The 26,285-nt window shown below is 42.5% G+C and overlaps 2 protein-coding genes across 4 annotated transcripts; one reads left to right on the plus strand and one right to left on the minus strand.

Moving 5' to 3' along the window:
* On the minus strand, positions 1-14,282 carry LOC123770730 (uncharacterized). Of its 2 annotated transcripts, none has more exons than XM_045762860.2 (7): positions 14,112-14,282; positions 4,942-5,007; positions 3,731-4,039; positions 3,215-3,319; positions 2,703-2,858; positions 1,592-2,281; positions 1-909 (listed from the first exon to the last, which is right to left on the minus strand). In XM_045762860.2, exons 2-7 carry the CDS (start codon positions 4,996-4,998, stop codon positions 646-648), a joined length of 1,581 nt encoding a protein of 526 aa, XP_045618816.2. In that variant the 5' UTR covers positions 4,999-5,007; positions 14,112-14,282; the 3' UTR covers positions 1-645. The 2 variants fall into 2 exon arrangements, with proteins under 2 accessions (XP_045618816.2, XP_045618817.2); XM_045762861.2 differs by having other exon boundaries at positions 4,942-5,022.
* Positions 2,873-23,597, plus strand: LOC123770734 (uncharacterized). Of its 2 annotated transcripts, none has more exons than XM_069305869.1 (3): positions 2,873-2,917; positions 21,510-21,783; positions 23,423-23,597. In XM_069305869.1, exons 1-3 carry the CDS (start codon positions 2,888-2,890, stop codon positions 23,449-23,451), a joined length of 333 nt encoding a protein of 110 aa, XP_069161970.1. In that variant the 5' UTR covers positions 2,873-2,887; the 3' UTR covers positions 23,452-23,597. The 2 variants fall into 2 exon arrangements, 1 of the variants encoding a protein (XP_069161970.1); XR_011223054.1 differs by lacking the exon at positions 2,873-2,917 and adding an exon at positions 4,969-4,983.
* Positions 23,598-26,285: the final 2,688 nt, after the last annotated feature.

Consider the following 26,285-nt stretch of genomic DNA (forward strand, 5'->3'; position numbering starts at 1 on the left):
TTCAGTGGGTTTTCATATTTATTTAGTAGTCTTGGTTACAGCAGTCGGTTGTTGGCAGTATCGTAGACGTTGAGACGAAGCCTGGAGTTGAGTGCGGCTGGAGTCGCAGAGCTCGATGCAGGACGAGCAGAATTGGCGGGGGGGTCATAAACAGGGAGATTGGTGGGTGCATGGAATGGACTTTAGGTCTTTGTTTGGAGGACGGGCTGTCCAGCGAGAGGTCATGTAGTTTGTCGGGGTTCATTCGTTTGTTTGTTCGCCAAACAACCCTTTTGTTATATATCTTAAGTTACTGTATTTAGTGATGAATATTTTGACATACAGGTACAGTCAAGTGTATAAAGCACTTTTCTTTCAGAAATTTAAGAGATTACTGAACAAAGTAAATTAATAATGTTTATGTATATGATAAAACCTTACAATGAATACTAAATACACAAAAAATTTAATTTTTTTACTAATACAGAATACAATACAGTATTCTTAATGGTTTAGATTTACATTGAATTTTTTGTTAATTTTCTTATTTATAACACATGGTTTGTTTTATATGTTATTTCTGGTTCAAACTATGTTCTTTGCGTGAACAAGTCAGTACTTTTGTATTACATCTGTTGTTAAGTTGAATATTATACACTGTAATACTTAAAATATTTTAGAGAAATTTTCATCAGCTGGTGGTAGATATTCATTTGCTGGTGGCAAGTATCCATTTAAGGGAGGCAGGTACCCATTTGCAGGTGGCAGGTGCTGCTCTGAAGGCAGGTGGTAATCTGAAGCTATTTGATTCAAGTTGTGGTTGGACTTGGTAGAGGGAGGGACTGGAATAACAAACTCATGGACAAGTGGGAATGCAAGAGCTTCTACATTGTCACTGCTCTCAGCGGTCTCATCTGGAACCGACAGAACCTGGAATGCAGGAAATACAACCATTATAATCTAAATGGAAATTAGCATAAAATACAGTACTGTATATAGAAACTCAGAGGGTAATTATGTTTCCACCATTATTCAAGCAACAATTGGTAAAATGAGCTACACGGTATACAAATAGTTTTGCTCTATTTATCAAGGAAACAAAATATTGTCAGCAGAGTATGTAAACATTGTATGGGGTGCAAATTACCAACATTTAAAATGCCTCTCTACATACCGTAACATCACACAGAACCAGCACCATCACACACTAGCATAATATCCACAACAGTACCCCCCACTGCTTCATACAGCCAGCAAAACCACACTACAGTATCCCACTGCATCATACAACTTGCCATAATGTGCTCTCATAAGTTGTAATTTATAAACTGTCAAATATTCACTCCCTTAAACTGATGCTATCAAGCTTATAAATATATTATGTCACTTTTACCAATAATTAGCATCTGTATACAAACGCATAAAACGGATTTTAACAACATAAAACGATCCATTTTAACTAACTTTATCCTGCATAGGATGGGTTTACATTAAATCCATTAGTGTAGTACCAGGGCTCTATAGCATACACTGCACTTCAATACTGTACCATAAACAAATAACCTGTTATTATTTATCTATTTTTATGTAACTATAAAAATTCTTGACTGACCTGGAGAACACGTAGGAAATTAGGGAGAGGTTCATTAGTCGGAAAGTTGGGCTTTGCTTGTTCTACTGTTTCTTTCTGGTTGGAGATGGTTCCTTGACCCACTGTTTCCTGTTGAAAGAATTTATCTTCTTGATCCACTGTCTCCCTGAGAAACTTTGTAGTCTCCTGCAGGGAAACTTCATCTTGACCTTTTGTCTCCTGTAAGAATGTCTTGTCTTGATCCACTCCCTCTTGTAGAAAAGTCTTTATTTCACTCACTGCATCTCGTTGGAAGGTCTCTTCTTGATCTATCGTCCCCTGAAGGTTAGACTTGACTTGGCCCACTGTTTCGTGAAGGTTGGACTTGACCTGACCTGCTGTCTCATGAACACTGGACTTGACCTGGCCAGCAGTCTCATGAAGGCTAGACTTGACCTGGCCTGCTGTCTCATGAAGGCTAGACTTGACCTGGCCTGTTGTCTCATGAAGGCTGGGCTTGACCTGACCTGCTGTCTCATGAATGCTCGACTTGACCTGGCCAGCAGTCTCACGAAGGCTAGACTTGACCTGGCCTGTTGTCTCATGAAGGCTGGGCTTGACCTGACCTGCTGTCTCATGAAGGCTAGACTTGACCTGGCCTGCTGTCTCGTGAAGGCTAGACTTGACCTGGCCCACTGTCTCTTGCCTGGCCAGATGCACTTCGTCCTCTTCCTGTAATGAATATAACACTACACTATTTGAACCATTATTGGAGATACAATTCGAACATAGAAAAAGACTGAAACCCTTTTCGAGAACAGTTCGAATTTAATCAGTTGCAAAACGTATGTAAAATGTTTATCATTCATAAACAGTATGTTTAGAGGGTCTGAATTAACGTGTATTTGGTCAATGTTTTAATGATGGGCTGGTTAAATAACGTTGAAAATCTGTCTCATGTTCACTGGGAAAGAATACTGTGAACTAAATAAACTAAATGAGAAAAAGGAAATATATCTGCACTCCACCAAATTACTATATGAATGTAGCAAGAAATTAAATGTACCCAGAAGTATGCAGATGTCGATTTATATAAAGAAAACACGACGTTGACTAGAAAAGAGCAGAATGCACAAGGCTTACCGTGACTGACCTTGTATAGGTGCTGGTTGAGGTGATAGAGCGTCGGGGAAAGTGGGCAGTCCACGTTGAACCACCAGTCGCAGGTGAAGACGCCCTGGTTGAACACTGTTCCGTTGGGGCAGAGGAAGCTCGCCACCGGGAGGTGGTCTCTGCACACGTGGTACACCTGGTATAGGATTACGCGTCTCAGGAGGGATGATGATACGCCGAGAGAGAGGAATCAAAGTAGGTAGATTTCATCAGAGATGGACGAGTCGGAAGCCTCGTAGTACAGGGGAAGTATAGTGTGAAAAAGTGTAACTGTAGTACAGAGATAGGAGAAGAAAGTTTGAAAGGGCTAAAAGATGAGAGGGCAATGTTGATATGTGTATGAGGACTAAAGAAGAGGTCCTTACCCATGTGGTTCAGCAAATGAGTTTAAAAGAGGTAAGGAGACATATTGATTGACCACCATGCTATCCTCTGGAAACTTGGGACCAATGAGTACTCTGCATTTGATACTGTCTTTTGCCCACCTCTTACCTGACAACCGAAGTCTACGTCAGCGTAGTACCCTTGGATCCTGTTGACGCAGGAGAAACTAAAGAAGGTTGGCACATCCTTCATGGCTGGCATGTCCCAGGGCAGCTGTTAAGGGCACGCCACCATCATCATTATCTCAGTCTAGTTGTAATTTAGATATTAATGTTAAATATATTCCAGAGGCATGTATATGTTGTTAATTCTTCTATTAGATATGCAAGAGTTTAACCACAACCTGCTGGTCTTACATGAAAATTTTGACTTCTTATTTTTAGGCTGTAGATTTAGGTAGATTTTTAACTTTTTAATTTTTGACTTCTGTTTTTAAACTTTTGTCTCTGAGTGGAGGATAGCTTATTTATACATATAAATATTATATTGTAAGTATTGAAAGAGTAAACAATTCCGATACAATTTATAAAATTACACATTAAATGTGATAATACCAAATTGGGAGCAAATTATTATGAGTACAAAAGTATTAGATTGAATGTATGCATTATAATGACAAAAAACCTGTATTTGGTCATCTTGTATAGCCAGGAATAATTCATTGATGCGGGCAGATGCTTCTATAGCCTCTCTTCCTGTGGCTAGTGGGTAGTCTGGAGGGTTGGCCCGGTCGTCATGGTGGGCGTGGTCGTCGTCGTGGTGGGCGTGGTCGTCATGGTGGTGGGCGTGGTCGTCGTGGTGGTGGGCGTGGTCGTCATGGTGGTGGGCGTGGTCGTCGTGGTGGTGGGCGTGGTCGTCGTGGTGGTGGGCGTGGTCGTCATGGTGGTGGGCGTGGTCGCCAGGTTCTAGCCCTGTAAGAACGTTGGCTCTGACCTGTGGAATACAAAAGGTTGATGTGCTCTCTGGAGGTTGAGCGGCCATAATATAGCAACCCGTCCTCCTAACACTCTACCTAAGGCCAAAAATTGTCATACTAGAAAATGGTAGCGAAATTGACACACTATCCCGTTTACTGTTTTGGGTCCTCTGGTAGGTTAGGATAAGGGGCACTTTAGTACGACAGTTTGTTGACGTTGGGGAACCTTAGGAGGACGGGCTTAATATTAAATTAATTCAACTACCCTAACCGTCACCCACATCCCAGGGGCTTTTGCCACAACCCCACTATCACCTATTCAACCCCTTCATCCTGTCCAATCCCCCCCCCCTCCCCATCAACCACCGTTTATACCGAAGCCAGCTTAGCCTCAAGGCTCATTCTGGAAGGAACAAATATGCATTACTATTTATAGGAAGAAACATGTTTACATCACATTTTTAATGTTAGATGAGCTTTATAGATGGAGGTGTGTGTGTGTGTGTGTTAGAAAATGAGAGTTACGCTCGTGTGTGTGTTAGAAAATGAGAGTTACGCTCGTGTGTGCATAATGAGTGTATGGGGGTGTTGAGGTATAATCGCCTTAGTGTATAGGTAGTTATAGGATGAGTTACAATCGCGGTGTTCCATCTTCCCAATAATCTTCATTCCAAGTAAATTGTTCCAACCATCTACAACCCTTTCCCCCTAGAGATATCGTACATTTTAGTTTTTTCGGCGCGCATGCGCGCATATGTGTGTCATAGTGTAATATTAGGGTGTACAATGCGATAGAGGTGCAAACACAGCACCGCTCCTGTGCCAGGTAAGTTACGGGCTCACCATAGCCCGTGCTACTTGGAACTTGTTCCGAGTAGCTGAATCTATAACAACAACAACAACGGTAGAGGTGTCATACCGTACACAGCAGCAGAAGCAGCAGCAGCAGCTCTGGGACAAGGTCAGCAGCTCCCATCTTTCGTCTCTGAAAGGTGCAAAGCTATTGTGGAATTAATTTTTAATTGATTTTTTAGGATTTGCTATTTTTTGGATATACTGTGAAGAATTATGATACATGTATGGAAGTAGGGCTTACATTCGTGACTATCTGTTTGTAGTTATATTGATAATATAAATTAATTAGACAATTACCATGGTAAATATCCGTACGTTAGGCTTCATGTGATATTTTCGTTAGTATATAAGTGAATTTCTGTACATTAGGCTTCATGTCATATTTTCGTTAGTATATGAGTGAATTTCTGTACATTAGGCTTCATGTCATATTTTCGTTAGTACATGAGTGAATTTCCTGTATATTAGGCTTCATGAGATATCTTCACTGCTACTTGCTTTGTGTTTGGCTTGTGTTCTCCGTCAAGAACTAGTTAACTTTTGTAACCTTTTATCATCTAACTGTTGATTACGGATGGTTGAAAATCAGATGGTATTCACCTAGTTGTGCTTGCGGAGGTTGAGCTCTGCTCTTTCGGCCCGCCTCTTAACTGTCAATTAACTGTTACTAACTGGAGTTAACTGTTACTGTTACTAGAGAAGGTGGGGAGGCAGGTTGATGATACTAGGGAAGGCAAGAATGAAGGAGCAGATGCAGGGAAGACAGGATGATGGGAGTGGGAGAGGAAGAGGTTGAAGGGGAACAGTAAGGAGGGAATGAGAATAAGGACTAACGAAGCAACCTCACTTGGAGTTGTGCGGAGAGATGACCAAACAGGTTCTTCCTGATTGACATAAGCTCCAGCGTCTGACACACCTGCACTCATGGACACACACACCTGCGCTAATGGATACATACACGAACCCACACCTGGATACTCACCCACACTCAAGAATACACACATGAACAAACACCTCCACACGAAAGTGCACTTGAACGTACACATGTATACATACCTGCTCTAATGGATTCACACATGAACACACACCCACACAAATAGACAAACACCTGCACACAAGGACACACCTATACAGGTGGACACATACCTATACATACGGACACATACTTGCACACATGAATAAACACCAGCACACATGAGCGAGAGAGAGAGAGAGAGAGAGAGAGAGAGAGAGAGAGAGAGAGAGAGAGAGAGAGAGAGAGAGAGAGAGAGAGAGAGAGAGTCCACCTAGCCATAGCCTATCCTTAACAACCGCCCTTCATTCTCTACTATCCTAGACTTACACAAGTACACAGTCTCTCCGCCTATCCATTTTAACCTTCCACTTTTTTCACCTTTCCCTTTTCATAAGTTCAACTTTGTTTTGCTGTTCTATTTGTTAAATCCTGATGGTGGAATGTCTAGCTCCTTCTACCAGCGAACGAAAGTCACTGAATCAGGGGCTACATACACCGACACGTCTGAACGAAAGCTTTCAGAAGTTTCTGTGATGTATGAACTATAGTGAAAAGAATGTCGGGAGGCGGTGTAGGGGTATTATTGATGGTGACACCTGTCTTTGTTTATCTTCTTTACTGTGTAGGGATGGGCTGCTGCATGAGGTGTGGAGCGTGCAGCTGCTGCACCACGTGTGGAGCGTGCTGCTGCTGCTGCACGACGTGTGGAGTGTGCAGCTGCTCCACCACATGTGGAGCGTGCAGCTGCTCCACCACATGTGGAGCGTGCAGCTGCTCCACCACATGTGGAGCGTGCAGCTGCTCCACCACATGTGGAGCGTGCAGCTGCTCCACCACATGTGGAGCGTGCAGCTGCTCCACCACATGTGGAGCGTGCAGCTGCTCCACCACATGTGGAGCGTGCAGCTGCTCCACCACATGTGGAGCGTGCAGCTGCTCCACCACATGTGGAGCGTGCAGCTGCTCCACCACATGTGGAGCGTGCAGCTGCTCCACCACATGTGGAGCGTGCAGCTGCTCCACCACATGCGGAGCGTGCAGCTGCTCCACCACATGCGGAGCGTGCAGCTGCTCCACCACATGTGGAGCGTGCAGCTGCTCCACCACATGTGGAGCGTGCAGCTGCTCCACCACATGTGGAGCGTGCAGCTGTTGCACCACGTGTGGAGCGTGCAGCAGCACCATGTGGAGGGTGGAGGGATAGATATCATTAAATATCATATACAAGCAGTTAGTGTTGCTTGGTGGCCGTCTACACGCATTATATGCAGGACAACAGTCCTATATAAAGGAGAACAATAGGAAAACTAACACCTGGAGACATCAACGCGACACAAATACCGAGCGCACATTCCAGTATAGAAAATTATACGGCAACAACAATTCGCATCACATAATATATATTACACAACCCCTTGGGATCCCGAGGGCCGGTCGGGCCTTCTACCTGGAGGCAGAAAGCCCGGACCGGTGCCTCCTTGGGTCAGTTTAGCATTTTGGCGCTAATGGTAGCCAGGTCCCGCTGGATGCCTCGCTCAGACACTTTTATTATCTTTATTTAGCGCGCAAGAGAATGTTATTTCAGTCAATGGTCAACAAACATATATATATTAAGGTATGGTAATTATGTGGAGATAGCCATAAGCCAGCATGACTATATGGAACATGGAAGGATTGAGAGGATTGGATAGATAATGAAAGATGACTTGGATCATTAGGGATCGAATGCCGACCTGCAAGAAGCGAGGCCATCGCTAACCAACCAGCCCAGGTTATGGACACACATTAAGTAATTAAACGATCATTTCCCATATAAAACAAAAATGACCTGCGATACTTAGAAATAAATTAACCGAGTACAAACTTAAGATTTCCCATTGTTAATTATTTGTCCATTTGCGTGAATTTTGTAGACAAATTGTAAGCTCAAAAACGTGCAGTTGAAACAAACCAAATATTCATAATAACTTCATAAACATTATCATGGGGATGTAACAAGACAAATATGCCGTCAGTCATACCTTGAATCTCTACCATAGGGATACCACTCATCTCTTTACCTTATTAGATACCCAAGAGGACCAGAGAGAGAGAGAGAGAGAGAGAGAGAGAAGGGGGGTAAAAATAGCCTAAGCTACTCTATCCCTTTGAGATGTATTTCTTTCTTGTCTCAATAAACATACTTGAACTTGAGAGAGAGAGAAATGCTAATCTCTTGGAAGCAGTGGTGGCATGTTTAAGGGTGGTTCCATAAATGACTTCCCGACACACTCCGGGAAGCACTTCTGGTATACAAATATAGAAACAACTAGCGGCAAGCCAAGGAGAAGGTCGAGTCATTGTTCCTCTGTGAGCAAGTGGTCGGGTGCTCCGTCCGGCGAAGGTAAGGTAAGGTAAGGGTCTGGCGATGCTGTCTTGCATATTACAGGAGGGCTAATGCCGAGTCCCCAGGCGCTGGGGCGGGCGTTGGAGAGCGGAGGTCGGGGCGAGGTCTTGCTCTGCTGCTGCATTCATACACAGGTAATGAAAAGTTAAACAAAATAGGGAGAGTGGACACTAGTAGTTCGTAACGAAGCGATATATAAGGTTAATTCTGACATGCCTTTATTTATGAAGTCAATAGCAGCACACCGCTGCTGTTATTGACAGCCGACGCTCCTTATAATGAACAGGAAAGTAAAACCACGATGGTTCCTTTATTTTATGGAACGACTTCCAGTTGGTGACTTTCCCTCCAAATTTATGGTCCATTATTTGAGATAAACTAGGATTCTAGTGTTCTAACAGGGGCCCAGGCAGGTCATTAAGGCTCAGAGAGCGGGCGGAGGTGGAAGCCTAACCTCTAGTCCAGTTGGGGGTGAAGAGGAAGCCTAACCTCTAGTCCAGTTGGGGGTGAAGAGGAAGCCTAACCTCTAGTCCAGTTGGGGGTGAAGAGGAAGCCTAACCTCTAGTCCAGTCGGGGGTGAAGAGGAAGCCTAACCTCTAGTCCAGTCGGGGGTGAAGAGGAAGCCTAACCTCTAGTCCAGTCGAGGGTGAAGAGGAAGCCTAACCTCTAGTCCAGTTGGGGGTGAAGAGGAAGCCTAACCTCTAGTCCAGTTGGGGGGGAAGAGGAAGCCTAACCTCTAGTCCAGTCGGGGGTGAAGAGGAAGCCTAACCTCTAGTCCAGTCGAGGGTGAAGAGGAAGCCTAACCTCTAGTCCAGTTGGGGGTGAAGAGGAAGCCTAACCTCTAGTCCAGTTGGGGGTGAAGAGGAAGCCTAACCTCTAGTCCAGTCGAGGGTGAAGAGTACCAAGGGTGAGGTGTGTCGACACCATACATGGCCCGGGGCTGAATTGGAAAAAGAATCTTATTTTTTTCTTTGGTGTTTAAGGGGCAACATAAAGATACTAGACGTGAGATTAGTGTCTGCCATATCTAGATAACTTTCGCTCAACCTCAGGTAAAACAATGTCCGAAGATTTCTGGTTTCCAGCCTTGGTATTTATTGGCTGGCTCCTTGTGTTTAAGGACGTCTTCTGGGTTCACTATTGTTGTATTCTCAAGGCTTATACAGACCATTTAGCGACTATGCCATAAATTTAGTCGTTCTGAGGGTCAGCAGTTACAACCATTCGAACTATCCTTTCTTTCAAACACATACAAAAAATTCTAGCGTGTTTTTATTGGTCAATAAAACTCACTAATGAGGGGAAGCGATCACTACATGGCGTACATGGATAATGTCCAGTATGGCGTGGAAATTAAAGTCTCTACCGGTAGTATGTGCATTTTCTAATACTTAATTCCCTATGTTAGGGCGAGTACTGTTCCTGAACTTAGCGGTGTGTAATGTTCCCGAGAGCATGGGTGAGTATTTCAGGAGCATACCTGGAGGGGGTTCTGAGAGTTCTTCTACTCCCCGAGCCCGGCCTGGGCCCAGACTTGAATTGTGATAACTTGGTCCAACAGGCTGCTGGTTGACGCGGCCAGCATGCCCACATATCAGCTACAGTCCGGTTGGTCCGGCACTTCTTGCAGGAACTTATCTAAATGCTTCTTGGAGACATCCACCTTTGTTCCGGCAATGTTTCTAATGCTTGCTGGGAGAGTATTGAATAACCATAGACTTCTGGTGTTTAGACAGTGCTCTTTGATTGTGCCTATGGCACCTCAACTCTTCACTGGTTCTATTTTGCATTTCCTTCCGTATCTTCCGCTCATGTATGTTGTTATTCTGTGCAAATTAGGAACCTGGCATTCCAGTATCTTCCGAGTTTATATTATTTTATATCCCCCTCTTCTCTTTTCCAGAGACTACATTTTGAGAGCTTTGAAACGGCCCCAATAACTTAGGTGTTTTATCGTGGCTATGCGTGTCGTATAGCTTCTCTGCATTTCCTCTAATTCAGCAGTCTCTACTGCTCTGAAAGGGGAAGCCAGTACTGAGCAGTACTCAAGACGAGACAACTCCAGTAATATAAATAGTATTAGTATTGCTATGGGATCTCTGGATTTGAACGTTCTCATAATCCATCCTATCATTTTCCTGGCCGCCGCCATATTTGCTCGGTAACAAAGAAATGTCAGGTCGTCAGACATCATAATTTCCAGATACAAGGTTAGGGTTGAGCATTGATCCCAAAGGGTAGTGGTGAACACTGTTCCCGAAGTTATGGGTGAGTACTGTTCTTCATGTTACGATGAGTAGTGATCCCATGAGTAGTAGTGAGTACTGTTCCCGAAGTTTAGAGTGAGTACTGTCTCCGAGGTTAGAGGTGAGTACAGATCATACGGAGGTGTGAGGACACAGACTAATGACCACTAACAAGGACTCTAGGAGAGATACAACGTTACACCTTCCTCTTGTTCCTTTTTTGTATACCTGTTTTAATTAGCTCTTTGTGGCCTATCTGGCGGTCCTGTGGTCAACTGACTCTCTCTCTCTCTTTCTCTCTCTCTCTCTCTCTCTCTCTCTCTCTCTCTCTCTCTCTCTCTCTCTCTCTCTCTCTCTCTCTCTCTTGTTCACTTAATTGAACAATTAATTCACTTTAATCACAATTAAGTGATTAAAGAAATCGAGCTCCAACTCTTGGGCCCCGCCTCTTAACCCTGCATGGCGTGTCTGATGAAAAACAGTTATAATTTACATATAAAGTATTAAGGATTAAATTACTTAAACAGAACGTTGCATCCTGGACGTTAAGATTGACCTTGTGCCGCGCCAGAGAGGTCGGTAACAAGGGTTGTGTGTGTGATGGCATCCGGGCAGTTTATATCATGGCCATTAGAGGCGGAGGGGCTAGCCCTTACATGGGTGGCGGGGCGAGGTAGCCTAGCAATTCTCCCCGGGCCCCAGCCATCCACTCCCAGCTTGGTCTCGTTGTGTTCATATTCGTGTCTCTGTATTTTTGGATTACGTGTACGCCCTCTATATCGTGCTTGTAGATTTTTACGCTATTTCTCGTATGTTAAAACGATGAGAGAGATAATAAAAGAATGACATTGATATATGCATTAAACTATGTAAGTTGCTAAGCTACTTGACTTTTGGGATTCAGTTCCTGAGCCATTTTGTGCCTCTAACCTTTTCCACTACCGTTCATAAGATAGGTAAAAGGTGTACAATATATGAACTAAATTAACTACCCTGAATTATATTGTCTTATTACTTGCCGTCTGTGGATGTGAGATATGATGATGGTGACTGAAGATGAGTGGTGATGATACAGGAGATGAGAGGTAGGTAGTTATCAGGGGGAAAGCGCCAAGCCATCATGACTATATAGCACTTGGAAGGGGGGTCAGGATAAAGATTTGGGATGGGACGGGGGGTAAGGAATATAGTGCCCAACCACTTGGACGGCCGGGAATTGAACGCTGACTTGCATGAAGCGAGACCGTCGCTCTACCATCCGATTCATTCCTATTTAGAAGACCCCTTTTCTTTATCTGTTGTAGCCATTCTAATCTGATAGGTTAGAACATGGTTATTATATGTTAGACGAAGTCATGTTAGGCAAAGTGAGAATACAATAGGCCATGAATAAGTAAGGTTACTTTAGGTTTAGTTAGGTAAGGTGTGATCGGTCCAGCTTGGGTCAAGACAAGCTGAATTTTGTCTCAGGGGGTTGAGTTCAATGTAGCATTGGAAGCCAAGAAAATGAGAATACAAACAACAGTATTAAAATGGAGGGTTGTTGTTGTTATAGATTCAGCTACGTGGAACAAGTTCCAAGTAACAAGGGCTATGGTGAGCCCGTAACTTACCTGGCACAGGAGCGGGGCAAGTAGCACGGGCTATGGTGAGCCTGTAGTGAACTTACCTGGCACAGGAGCGGTGCGTGAAATGGAAGGTTAACGTCTAGTTTATAAAGAAGGCCAAGGGACCAGCCGGCGTGGGTGAAGGTCAGGGAAGCACCGCAGATCATCCAAGGTGACAGGATGGGACTAGTGTTCTGAGTGCTGAAGATCAGTAGTGATGCCCGTGATGAAGAGGAGTGGTGATGCCCGTGATGAAGAGGAGTAATGCATGCAGCTAGGGATATATTGTGATGATTATTGCGGTGATGTGTGAGGATAATGCTAAAGATATGTAGTGATGCTTCATCACTACATATCTATTGATGATATCTGATGATGCTTCATCACTTGTTGTTGTTGACACAAGTGATACGGTATTGCTGGTTATAAGAGATGGTGCAGTTGCGGTGAATGAAGCTAGAGATGAATATTAATTCTGAAGTTGTAGATAATTGGTAATGCTGGAATGATGGTGAAACCTCAGATGAGAGGTGATGCTGAAGCCTCAGATGAGAGGTGATGCTGATGATGGAGATGAGTGGTGATAGTGGAGCAATGATCGCGGCGTGAGTGATAATGATGACACCAGAGAGAACCCTCTGCCTGCCGTCGTCTGACAAAGATATCGTGTGATCTTGGCGGTCTCTCCACCAAGGTCGCACAAATGGTTTTATTTTTCTTTACGAAAGAGGAAGGCTGGTTGGGGGAGGGGGCCTCGCGGCCAAGTAGACAGCGCTCCGGATTCGCAGTCCATAGACCTGGGTTCAATTCCCGGAAGACAGAAATAAATGGGCAGTGCCATTCCATGTGCCCCTGTTCACCTGGCAGTGAATAGGCACATGGAATTAGACAGCTGCTTCAGGCTGCATTCTGGGAATGTGTGTGTGTGTATTTAACGCTTGATTTAATATTTGTGCATGTTAGACTGAGCTGTTAGCTCTTGGACCCCACCTTTCTAACCGTCGGTTGTCTAATGTACTGACTCCCGACGTCTTTTCCTCCATCATATGTGCTACATATGCTGTATTTCTCTTTAATACACACACACACACACACACACACAAGGAAGACCTCCTTGGCTGCAGCCCAGGGATGCAGCCTGTAGCAGCTAACTCCCAGGTACCTGTTTACTCTTAGGTGAACAGTGGCATCAGATGAAAGAAACTGCCCATTTGTTTCTGCTTCGGCCGGGAATCGAGAACACTGAACAACTAACTGCATGCATGGGTCTCTCGGGTTTTTTCTTTTTGACGATCACTAATAACTCCATGGAAAGCACACGACACATTTCACACTTGACGACATGAGAAGCATCTGTAATCTTTACAATGGCTAATATTTCTTAAACACTTAACCACACTTCCTCCTCGCTTCACAACGCTTAATAAACTGAGCTAATGTGAATACCGATAACCGCAAGTCAATGATAACCAACTCATTATAATGATAACTGGACGCACTGCACTGAGAGAGTAATGAGTTGTACGGCTCCCTCAGGAGGTGGACAAGGCTGTAATATGGGAGCCAGGGGCCAGATTCACGAAGCAGTTACGCAAGCACTTACGAACCATTCCATCTTTTCTCAATCTTTGACGGCTTTGTTTACAAATATTAAACAGTTAATGAGCTCCAAAGCACCAGGAGGCTGTTTATAACAATAACAACAGTTGATTAGGAAGTTTTCATGTTCGTAAACTATTTAATAAATGTAACCAAAGCCGTCAAAGATTCAGGAAAGATGTACACGTTCGTAAGTACTTGCTTAACTGCTTCGTGAATCTGGCCCCAGGAAGCTAGGTCCTCGACGCTACCATACGCATCGTGGTATCATGCTACCTTCTCCAAGCTGCTGTAACTCGTACTGTACAAATCATTTTTTTGTAAACAGAAGGTATAGTAAATAAAATTGTTTTAAAGTCGACAAAACAGCCAGTGCCATACCCGCTATGCAGTTATTTTTGTTGTTTCAGTTGCGGCAGCGGTAGCCGCAGGTGCGGTGGGCGGTGCGGGCGGGCGACGCTTGCAGAAGTGGTAGTGGTGATGGTGACGGTGATGGTGATGGTAGTTTGAAGAGCGTTAGTAGTGAACCTGGTCGGGGTCAGGCCTCGACTGTGGAGGGCTGGCGGCTTGCGTGTTCGGGCGGGAAGTATATACGCCTTTCCTTTACCCCCATCCCTCCCCTACCCCTCCACTCCCTACCCCTCTCCTTCCGTACGTCTATCCCTCCCACCTTTCGCGTCGTCCTGAAAGCCCTGGGGGCTTAGGTTCTACCCTTCATCCATCTCCTTCCATACCTCTCCCTCTACCCACCTATCCTGTCTACTCGTGTTGATCCAGCTACCTCTCCATCCAGCTACTTCTTCCTCCACCTACCTCACCCTCCAGCTACCTCTCCCTCCACCTACCTCACCCTGGGTGTCTAGACTTACCTGAACTAATGTTCTTTATGCTCCCGCCCGCAGCGAGGCTGGAGTGTTGGTAAGAAAGAGAAGGGAAGAGTGGAGGAGGAGGAGGGAGGACTGGAGTAGGGGGGAGGAGGAGGTAGAGGTATGGAGGGAAGGGCCGCAGGGTTAAGTAGGGGTAAGGGTCCGAGGCTCTCCAGAATGTAGCACACATACACATCCATACACATAAGCACATGCTCACATACAACACATAGACAAACACACATTTGTCTCGTAGCCTCGTAGCCTGGTGGATAGCGCGCAGGATTCGTAATTCTGTGGCGCGGGTTCGATTCCCGCACGAGGCAGAAACAAATGGGCAAAGTTTCTTTCACCCTAAGTGCCCCTGTTACCTAGCAGTAAATAGGTACCTGGGAGTTAGTCAGCTGTCACGGGCTGCTTCCTGGGGTGTGTGTGTGGTGTGTGGAAAAAAAAAGTAGTTAGTAAACAGTTGATTGACAGTTGAGAGGCGGGCCGAAAGAGCAAACCTCAACCCCCGCAAAAACACAACTAGTAAACACATATACGCCAAGAGCCGAAGCTTAACGCCCGCAAACACAACTAGGCAAGTCAACAGAACATGGGCACAACTGTAGCAGATAAACGAGCTAATATGTGAGAATCGTTAGAGAAATTTAAAACAATATAATAACAATTCAGTAATTCATTATTTCCGGGGACAGACAGCCAGTGTATATATACGTGCTAGGCTTATATCGAGATTCCCTGAAGGTTGAACTACTGACCCTTCCCAGGATGCCACCCCACAACAAGCTGACTAACTCCTGGGTACCTACTTACTACTAGGTGAACAGAAGCATTAGGGGATAGGAAACGCGCCCAATCATTTCTGTCCCGCCTGGGATTCGAACCCAGAATTCTAGATAGTAGGTTGAGCACGAACCCGGCTGTATATAATCCTCAAATATTGACTAATACAATATATAATATACGTTTTGGAATTCTCTTTTGAAAGAGGTTGACCTTGGATGAAGGTCCTGGAGGTCTTCTGTGTTTTCTCACCAACTTGACAGTTTTTGTGTTGTTTACATGCTAGAGTGTACGAGAGTTGAAGTGTAGTTGTAGTGTAGCCAGTACGTTGAGGGGGGAGGATGGGGGAATAGGGGGAGGTGGAGGAGGAGAGAAAAAGGGGGAGGACATGGGCAGAGACGAAGGGGCAAAGTAATGGAGACGAGGGGTCAAGGGGGAGATAGCATAGGTGTGTGGGAGGAGAGGCTATCTTGGGCACCGTCAGATACCGCTCTCCCCCCCCCCTTCCCTCCCTCCAGTATACCTATAAGAGAATGTCTGTCTCTGTGTCTGATTATCTACCTGTCCAAATTTGGAGGCCAGATACTCTGGGCTAGCCTCGTCCAAATTTGCAGGGGTAATGATCTGGGGTACGGGACAGACATAGGCTGGTTGGGATAGGTTTAAGTTAAATGCTTTATGTAATATTAGGAATTGGAAACATTCCGAGACCATTTTCATGGTGTCTTTCATGGCATGTGAAGTATGACGTGTGATTAACGTGTTGTTACTGAAAAGGGACCAAGAATGCATGAAAGAGGAGAAGAGAAATGAAACCCAAAGCATCCGAGGCCCCGGCTACATGTGTTACAGAACTTCTTGAGGGGGTGCTGAGAGGGGGACGAAGAGATAGCTAGAGATAGAGATAGCTGGAGATATAGATAGGTAGAAATATAGATAGATAGAGAAAGGGGGAGGCAGACAGATTAGACCGTCCTTATAAAACGCTGTTTTGTCGACCTAATTGTATTTGTGCTGTTTTTTTTCTGCCATGTTACCCCCTTTTTTTATTTTTATTTGTTCTCAACACATTTTAAATTTAATCTCAATTAGTATTAAGTTTTAGTCTTTAATGTTTTTCCTGCCCGAAACGCTTTACGTAATAGTGGCTTTAAGCATTGTATGTACTAGCTCTATAAATCTATCAATTTTTGTATAACCTCTTGTATGTATGTACTTTACCTGAATAAACATTTGAATTTGAATTTGAAAATGAAAGTACTTATAGTACCTATGTGTTTGATAGTACAAATATGGCGTGATGAAACAATATAAAGTCCATCACACTATCTGAAGCCTAATATAGTACATATATGTGCTATACTCGGCCTAGGAACATGTAAGTTTAGCATTTAGCTACATTGTTTCAAGACAGATATAGTACAAAAATATCTTAATGGGACCCCATTACTACACAATGGTACGATCGACCACATAGTTATAAAAAATACTATCAAAATAGGAGGATGGGTTTGACAGACAGGCCCGGGCAACCCCAGCTGCCCTCCCTAATATACTACAAGAGTTATTGAAAAGGGTAAGAGAAAATATCTATCCAAAGTCAAGTGTGAAATATATCGTGTGATTTCCGTGGAGTTGTCAGTGCAAAAGAAAAGGAAAATGAAAAAACAAAAGGAAAAAAGAGTAAAGAAAAGCATCTGAGAGACCCCATACAGTTGTTTCAGTGCTTCTTGAGGTGGAAGCAAGGAGGGAAAATAGGGAAGGATGAAGGAACCCCAGGGGACAGGGACAAGGGGATCCAAAGGGGAGAGGGGGTGAAGAGTGGGGAAGGAAGGGAAAGAGCTACCATTGAGTATCAGCCAGTTGCCTTGGGATCCTTCCCTTTTTAGGCTACCCCTGAAACACAGTTGATAGAGCGACTATCCTCCATGCTGGAGGTTGGGCGTTCGAGGCTCCTAGTGCGCAATATAAATATAAATATATATATATTTGACTCTGTCTCTTCCTCCCTTCTACTCATTCTCCCTTCCTCCTATTCTTTCTCTCGTCCGCTTTCGCAGTGGGCAAAACATGCATGAGTAACGTTGACTCAACGTTTAATTAACATTAACGATGTTGAAGCGGTGTTGAATCAACGTTGAACCTACATTATCAACGTTGAATCTACATTATCAACGTTGAACCTACATTATCAACGTTGAATCTACATTATCAACGTTGAACCTACATTATCAACGTTGAACCTACATTATCAACGTTGAACCTACATTATCAACGTTGAACGTACATTATCAACGTTGAACCTACATTATCAACGTTGAACCTACATTATCAACGTTGAACCTACATTATCAACGTTGAACCTACATTATCAACGTTGAACCTACATTATCAACGTTGAACCTACATTATCAACGTTGAACCTACATTATCAACGTTGAACCTACATTATCAACGTTGAACCTACATTATCAACGTTGAACCTACATTAGCAACGTTGAACCTACATTATCAACGTTGAACCTACATTATCAACGTTGAATCAACATTTTCGACATTGAATCAATGTTAAGAGTCAATTTAATCTGATTCAATTATGTTTGTGGCCATGAATGATTTGCAATAGGCTATTTTTTAACATGATTCCAATCAATTAATCATAATCTCTCACATATAAGCACCCTGCATTAGACTTCTGACCTGTTCGAACATTGTACTTCCATACAAAGGCAAAGCTTACATTCGTCAATCTCTTATCCGTCAAAAATATGCTGATCAATTTTGTTTATATTTTTATTGTGAATGCATTGTCGGGGGGTGACTATTATAGTGACGTGGCTGCTCCCCAGGGTCGACCACTGCCCATCCTCTCGCTGAAGGGCGACCACTATCTCCTAACCGGAGAAGGCTTCTCATCTTATGTGTTGTTCCTGCAACTTTCTTAACCCCCACTCAAGTCAAGATCATCGCAGGGACAAGATGTGGGATGGGCCTGGGGTCGTATGGAGAGGATTTACTGGGCGCCAAATCTTAACTGTAGCCTCTGTTCACCCAGCAGTGAATGGGTACCTGATTCACGAAGCAGTTACGCAAGTACTTACGAACGTGTACATCTTTCCTCTATTTTTGACGGCTTTGGTTACATTTTTAAACAGTTTACAAGGTTGAAAACTTCCCAGTCAACTGTTGTTATTGCTATAAACAGCCTCCTGGTGCTTCCGAGCTCATTAACTGTTTAATAATTGTAAACAAAGCCACCAAAAATTGAGAAAAGATGTACAGGTTCGTAAGTGCTTGTGTAACTGCTTCGTGAATCTGGCCTCTGGTTGTTAAACGATTTGGCGGGTCGTATTCCGGGGAAAATTAGAATTAAGGACATGCCCGAAACGTTATGCATGCTAATGGCTGTACAAGAATGTAAGAACTCTTGTATATATAAATAAATTAATAAGATGGAATTTTCATATACGGATGGGAGTTTTTGGTTTAATTAAAGCACGATAATTTTGTGAAATACTTCTTGACAACAAGAGATTTTAGTACAGATGAACAGCATCACCAGTTATCAAGAGTTAGTGTAGCTCATTTATTAAGCACTCCATACCCATCCTGTGGGCGGTAGTGGAAAGAGTTGCAAAAGCACATAATGAGAGCTCAGGGACAACCCCAAAATTCATTTAGCTAAGCAAATTATAAAATTGAATGTGTATTGTTACATCAACAATGGGTTCGAGACCCCAATACTAACCCTGAATTGAAATTCTTCCTAGTATGGAGGGATGTATTATAACCCATGAATGTGACAAGAATATAGTATCCCTTGACATTCCCAGAGTTTGCAAACACCCCATGTAAATAAATGGTCCTATAATTTGGAAATCCCACGTTATAACGAAGTAAAGAATTACACAACATACAAGTTATTAAAAAACGTAAAAAAATGCATCTGATTTCCTATTGTTACTCTCTCAACCAAGCATCAAAACAAAGGGCTTTCGGGTTCACAACGTATAAGTCCAATACTGACACAGTATCCAACCATCTACAGAGGGACATAGCTGATGACCAAATTACAACTCAGAAGATGGAGAAGCGACGACGTTAAGTCGTCGTGACTCAAGTCGTGTGAAAGAAGAGAGGATGTTGTTGTTGTTTTTGATTCAGCTACTGGGAACAAAAGTTCCAAGTAGCACGGGCTATGGTGAGCCCGTAGTGGACTTACCTGGCACAGGAGCGGGGGAAGAGAGGTTGTTGTTTAAGATTCAGTTTCTAGGAACAAAAAGGAAGAGAGGAAGGTACAGGCAAATATATAAGGTAAGAGTAGGATGAGAGGTGAGGAGCAGGTAAGGCTATAAGGTAAGGATAGGATCAATGCAAGAATGAGGTAAGAAAATAGGATGAATGTAAAAATAAGATGAATAAGAATAAGGTAAGAATAGGTGAATGTAAAACATAAGGTACGAAAAGGATGAATGTAAAAATGAAAGTAACTGAAAAGGTAAGAACAAGAAAGAGGGGGTAGGAATAAGCAGCAGGGACAAAGCTTAAGATCACGTTTTGTTAAGAAGGTTGGAGCATTTAAGTATGTACTGTGAAGGGGAAGAGTCAACAGCTACAAAGCCAGACTATGGTTCATGTTGGGCTTGTATATAAGAGCCGATTCGACAAGACGGCGTCTGTGAAGTTATAGTGACTCATCGTCTGCACAGGGACATAGTTGCTCTGGAGAAAGTGCAACAGCGGGCAATAAAAATCATTCCAGAGATAAGTCAACTCTCATATCAGGGACGGTTGAGGACCACAGAGCTAACACCACTGCAAACCATGTATGACAGGGCAATGACTCTCATTGAAACTTTTAAAATACCGAGTAATTTGGAGGACGTTGATCGGGACAATTTCTCCAAAATGTTTCTTCACAATCAAGGAGCAACGGTTTCAAGTTCAACAAGCTTCAAAGTAGGACTGAGAACAGGAGATGCTTTTTCACCCATAGGGCTATAAACCCATGGAACCGCCTACCCACCAAAGTCGTAAATAGCAAAACTCTGTTAAAGTTTAAAATCCACCTGGAAAAAAGCATAAGTGCAAATGGGGGGGGGGAACCTTTGACAAGCCGCCGGTTTCCTGTCCTCGTCGAGGCCATGAAGAGTCTTAGTGGCCCTCAGGTTAATTTACTAGACAACACAACCCAGTACCTGACTTCAACCCATCCTCAGACCAAGTCTGTTCCATCCAGTACTCACCTAATTGTGCTTGCGGGGGTTGAGCTTTGGCTCTTTGGTCCCGGTCGACCCCAAATACGTCTTCATAAATTTTAACATGCTGTTCATTTAAAATAGGATTTTTCTCAAATATGAATCCTGACTAAATCCTGGGTACCCATTTACTGCTAGATGGACAGGGGCATTAGGCGATAGGAAACGTGACAAACCATTTGGGCACGTTTCTGCCCGAAACGCTATGCGTATTAGTGGCTTCGCAAGAATGTAAAAATAACAATCTTATGTAATCTCACAAACCCACTGTACCTTCTTGTAAATAAAAATTATTATTAATATTATTATTATTATTTCTGGCCCGCTCCGCCCATGATTCGAACACGGAATTCTCGATTGTGAGTCGAAAAAATTTAACTTTTTTTTTTTATTAAGCTTAGGTATACACATCAATATGATCAATGTGCTGCTACCCTATTCTATATGAAAGATTACAGTGTAGATCACAAAATAACTATAAGTTTATCTAATATTCCCATCTCACAAGATGGTTAATCATACATGGAATCAGGGAAGAAAATAGTGCCTCAACTCAAAAAAAGCGACCCCGACTATATAACCAGGCATCCTAAAGATAAACAAAGATCAAATTTCATAAAAGTTATAAAGATAAAACAAACAAGTCTTGCCTACAATACTTAAGACATTGATTTTTTGGGAGGAGGTTGTCCTAGTGCCCATTATATGCCCTAATAAACGAAACGCTTTGCGTAATAGTGGCTTTAGGCATTGTATGTACTAGCTCTATCTATAAATCCATCAACTTTTGTATTTCACCTTGTATGAATGTACTTTACCTGAATAAATATTTGTATTTGTATAACCCATTCCACTACCGTCCACAGGATGGGTATGGGGTGCATAACAAACGACGTCTTGAGGGAGCAGACGACGCCACCAGACCACGTGACACCACACCACAACACGGTGTCCACCTGCCTGCCTCTAGTGGCGTGACCTGCCTGGTGACAAGGAGAGGGACAATGTTTCGTATGGGAGGTCCTCGTCTGGACCCTGCCGAGGAGAGGAGGCAGGCCCAGGAGGAGGAGCGGATGGCCAGGTTGTTGGTGTACTCCAACATCGGCACTTTCCTCGCCACCATTGGCATCATTCGGGCAGGTGAGCAGCCGTCCTCCCACTGTATAATAACCTGAATTAGGCAGGGATATTGATGCCTATGACAGTTGGCTGCAGGGAAATGTATGGCAGGTGGCTACAGGTAAACCTATGGCAGGTGGCTGCAGGTAAACCCATGGCAGGTGGCTGCAGGTAAACCCTTGTCAGGTGGCTGCAGGTATAATGACCCCCAATGGCCAGCATTTCAATAGTTAACTATGTGAATAAGAGCTAGAATGAACTAAAGGAGCGGGTTGGTGCAGCAAAACTTCATAATTTTTAAAAGTAGATATGATAAGGAAATAGGTCAGAAGTCATGGTATTAGACAATCGACAGCAAGAAAATCAGGGTCCAAGAGTTAGGGCTCGATCCTGCTGGCACAAATTGGAGAGTACATTGTTCAACTATTTCTGTGATTGCAATGGTATAATTGATTTCAGACCAAATTTCTGAGCTACTGTAACTGCTTAATTAATACTCACAAATATTGGAAGACATTCTTTTGCTCTAGCCAGAATTTGCTAGTGCAGGCTATAGCAAACTGAATATTAGCAAACTTAGGCTAATAGGTTAGACTTGCATTTTACATTTTCTCCTGATTCTACTGTGGGTAAGACTAACCATCCTGTGAGATGGGGATATTAGATGAACTGGTAGCAAGCCTTGTTTTGTTTCATTTTGGAAAATGCTAAGCTCTCCTTGAGGAGTAACATTTGGTAATCATCAGAGTTACAAACCTTCACCTAATACTGTAATAGTTTTGTCGGTAAGTTGGATACAACCAGGCACTGTACGTTTTAATAAAATCCAATGGGGTACTGCACTTCTTGGACACTATGTAATAACGGTATAACTGCCACTGTATGAGTGGGTAGTCTACTTCGTTTCCAAAATGGTAGTATAGTTGGGTTTGTGCTCGACACACAATTGGGAATTCCAGGTTCCGATCCCCGGCAAGAAAGAAAGAAAAAAAATGGTTTTAAAATTGAAATAAGTTTATTAAGGTATAAAGACACCCAAAGGGATTAGGTAGCTCAAGCTATTCTCACCCTGTTCAGTATGTGTTCATACATATATTGACATAGAACTATATATTGACATACATTCATAGAACTATCAAGTTTGTTAGGCAAGATATGTCATCTTTGAAACATGTTGTAAAGGGCCTTCTCAAGATGTTCTACTTGCCTCTTATCTTTTTCATCACCTAGCATGATATGTAAGGGACACAGGCCTGTAGTTTAATACTTCCTGTCTGTTTCTCTTTGTATATTGTCACCAAGTAGGACAACTGCCAGAATTATAAGACTGCAAATTTCCAGTAACATACTGTATCACAATAAGTGGCCAGCACAAGGCTTCCGTTCCGTTCTTTTAGTATCCATGGTGAAATCTTGAGTCCCAACAGCCTTAGTCATATCCAGTTCCATCAGGAACCTTTTTACTAAAATATCTTTTTAGTCCTCCAGTGCTGCGTGGTTTAGTTTCCATTCCCCTGAGCTCGGCAGCTTCTCCCGGCTCTATTGTGAAAACCTACTGGAATCTGTTGGCATAAAAATATAAAATGTATTTTTTGTATTTAAATTTTACATAATTTTGATTTTTCTGAGATGCCTAAAATATTGTACTCTCTCATTTCAGCTCCATATATTTTGGAACGGTTCTTCTGAAAATTGGAGTCAACTAGTGAAAGACGCGAGAAATTGGTGGGAAGGAATACTGTAATGACAAGTTACTGAGTAGATGACACAAGTTCAAAATGTGTTGGGTGATTTATTTGACTAGGTTTATTCTATAAATAAAAGATTTTATGTAATGCAGTATTTTGTTTTGTCAGCACCTGTGACATTTAATTATTCCTCATAATAAAATAAGAATTATTAACATTAATAATTACTGTGGATGGTACAAAATGTAAAACCAATGTATTATAGCTGAACATTGGCTGAGGACATAATGCAAAAATTTACTGAATTTTTAAAATTTAGTAACACTACAGATTCATCACAAAGCTTGAAATTCATTCAAAGGGAATAACTGAAGTCAATGAAAATTACATCCAGAGATGTCCCTGGTGGCACAGTGGTAATACTTGCCATGTGCCTCATGAGCAATTTGGTTGGGCCAGAGACATGACCAGGGAGGATTGACCATGTGCTGAACCTTAACTGTTTGTCTGTTTACCCAGCAGTAATTGGGCACCTGGTTATAAACCAATTAGATAGTTGTGTTCCAGGAAAAGCTAAGTGGGTAAGGCTTGCCATGAGCTATTGGAAGGGAAAGCTCTAAGCATGCTAACCAGGAGTCTAAAGTAGTGTGATCCTGTACCCACCTGTGTAAAAGAAAAAGGTTAATAAAGATTTATGCCATACTGTTAGTAGCATACACACATGAAGCTGAATAAATGACCAGTTCCATGACATGGCCATCGGCTTAAGTCCCAATATAACAACAAACCATTTTAATAGATTTCAAGGCAAGTGAGATGGCCATAGATTTTACAGATTTCTAATAAAAAAATTAACGGATTATTGGTCCATACAAGGTGGCTCTATATATGCAACCACTCCCACTTAAGAACTTATTACTATTATTATTATTACCAGTATTATTCACTAATTGAAAAAATTAAAGTATTGAATAATAATAATAAGTTCTGCAGTGTTATTTCTTGACTTATTCCAGATTTAAAATCTTGTTTCCAAACCTGTGTGTACCTATTTTAGTTTGAATCACAAAATTACAATTTAAATTCATTATTTTGGGTTGATGTATTTAGCACTATTTATATTCTTTGTTAAACCATTGTATCAATTTGAGACGTTTAGCTTTATAGAATTGTAAATAGTCTTCTTACTCTGCTCAAGGCCTTAAAGGTTCCTAATTCACAAGATTAATTTAATCAATCTTCTTGCCATATTTTCCAAAGAATTCAATTTAATTTTTTAGTATGTTTCCAGAAATTTTATCTATTGCATAATCTGTCTCATAAAGTTAAGATAAAAGTAGACAGATAGATTTTATTACTAATGCACAAATATAACAATCTTGGCATACTATTGGCCTTATTTCAAACATTTGTGCATTATTTTCTTGGTTTTAAACCCCTTACTAATCATAACTTTCCAGAGCCTTTTCATATACAGAGTGTAAAATTTAGATATTTAGCAGATATCTAGTTTCTTTTTCTTTTTCCTTAAAGCACTGAAATGCATCTACCAAATTTCAATCGGTTTTTAGTCTGTTACTGTAGTGTTTCAGTGTCTTCCCCTGAATTTATTACCTGCCCTATTTTAGTGTCTTAACAGCTACCACCACCACCCCATTGCAGCTACCCCACACCATAAAACCAAAATGGAAAATGTAGGGAGGTTCCCAAGAAGGTAATTGATAGTGATCAGAGCAAATTATAGCATTTCTTTGTATTGTATATAATTTTTATGTAATATATTTTAATGGTATGCCTTTGGGTCAGGTCAATAAGAAAGAAAGAAATTTTAAAAAATTTATAATTTAAAATTTATAGTCAACTTCCAAGTGGTGAGGAATTGCAGGCAGTGTAGCACTAAGTGCATTATTGTTTCCTCTTGTCGTGTTCGGATACCTTGCACACAAGCACAGCAGAGTCCGCACCAAGTAAGGCCAGATGGGTGGTTTTAAGCCAAGACATGAGCTGTGCTTACTACAATTACCTATGTCAGGTGGAACACCAGCAAAAACTTGTGTGGTTCTTCGAGAGGCCCTCTTTGTAAAACTACATAAATTCAGAGGTGGCATTGTGTATTGTAAGGAGGTTAAGGGCAGTCTTGGAGTTCAAGAATATCTGTTCAGTGGGTGGGTGACCAGGAACTGATGGGCATTAATGATTGCAAAGAGTTTCTCCTGGCATTCCCCTTGTTTCTTGGATAACATCCTTGTTATCCAAGTTTACATCTGGTGGAAGCTCCACCAGTTTACATCTGGTGGAAGTACATTACAGCAGAGGATGAAAGTGGGTCTTCTGTACAAGATCAATTGATGAAAACCCAGGAGACAGTCTAGATTTATGGTATCACGAGACCGTCTAGATTTATGGTATCACGAAACAGTCTAGATTTATGGTATGTTGAGCTGGTTGAGTGAGTGTTGCCACCAACTTGCAGAGTAGTCACTAAAAGGTTATCTTGACGTGGAAAGTATCTTCTCCAAGATGAGAGCAGTCATGAATAATGCTAATGCTGCTTACCTATCAGTAGCTATGGGGAGAAGGGAAGGGAGTTATCAGGGGAAAGCTCCAAGCCATTACAACTACACATTTAGCACTTGAAAGAGGGTCAGGATAAGGATTCGGGATGGGACAAGCTGGAAAGGAATGGTGCCCAACCACTTGGACAGTCGGGGATTGAACACTGATTTGCATGAATCGAGACACTCTTATCGTCCAGCCCAAGTGATTGGGCGGCTGTGGGGGGAGTGAAATCTAGCTCTTTACAACCAGCCTCCTAACTGTTTATATCAGACATGC

This window comes from Procambarus clarkii, chromosome 56 (genome assembly GCF_040958095.1).
Source record: "Procambarus clarkii isolate CNS0578487 chromosome 56, FALCON_Pclarkii_2.0, whole genome shotgun sequence".
Classification (NCBI taxonomy): Eukaryota; Metazoa; Arthropoda; class Malacostraca; order Decapoda; family Cambaridae; genus Procambarus; species Procambarus clarkii.

Coding starts and splice junctions, on each gene's coding strand:
- LOC123770734 (XM_069305869.1), top strand. CDS start 2,888: ATGATGATACGCCGAGAGAGAGGAATCAAA. Junction 2,918..21,509: donor GCCGAGAGAGAGGAATCAAA/GTAGGTAGATTT, acceptor TACCGTCCACAG/GATGGGTATGGGGTGCATAA. Junction 21,784..23,422: donor CATTGGCATCATTCGGGCAG/GTGAGCAGCCGT, acceptor CTCTCATTTCAG/CTCCATATATTTTGGAACGG.
- LOC123770730 (XM_045762860.2), bottom strand. CDS start 4,998: ATGGGAGCTGCTGACCTTGTCCCAGAGCTGCTGCTGCTGCTTCTGCTG. Junction 4,040..4,941: donor TGCTTCTGCTGCTGTGTACG/GTATGACACCTC, acceptor TGTATTCCACAG/GTCAGAGCCAACGTTCTTAC. Junction 3,320..3,730: donor TACAAGATGACCAAATACAG/GTTTTTTGTCAT, acceptor TGCCCTTAACAG/CTGCCCTGGGACATGCCAGC.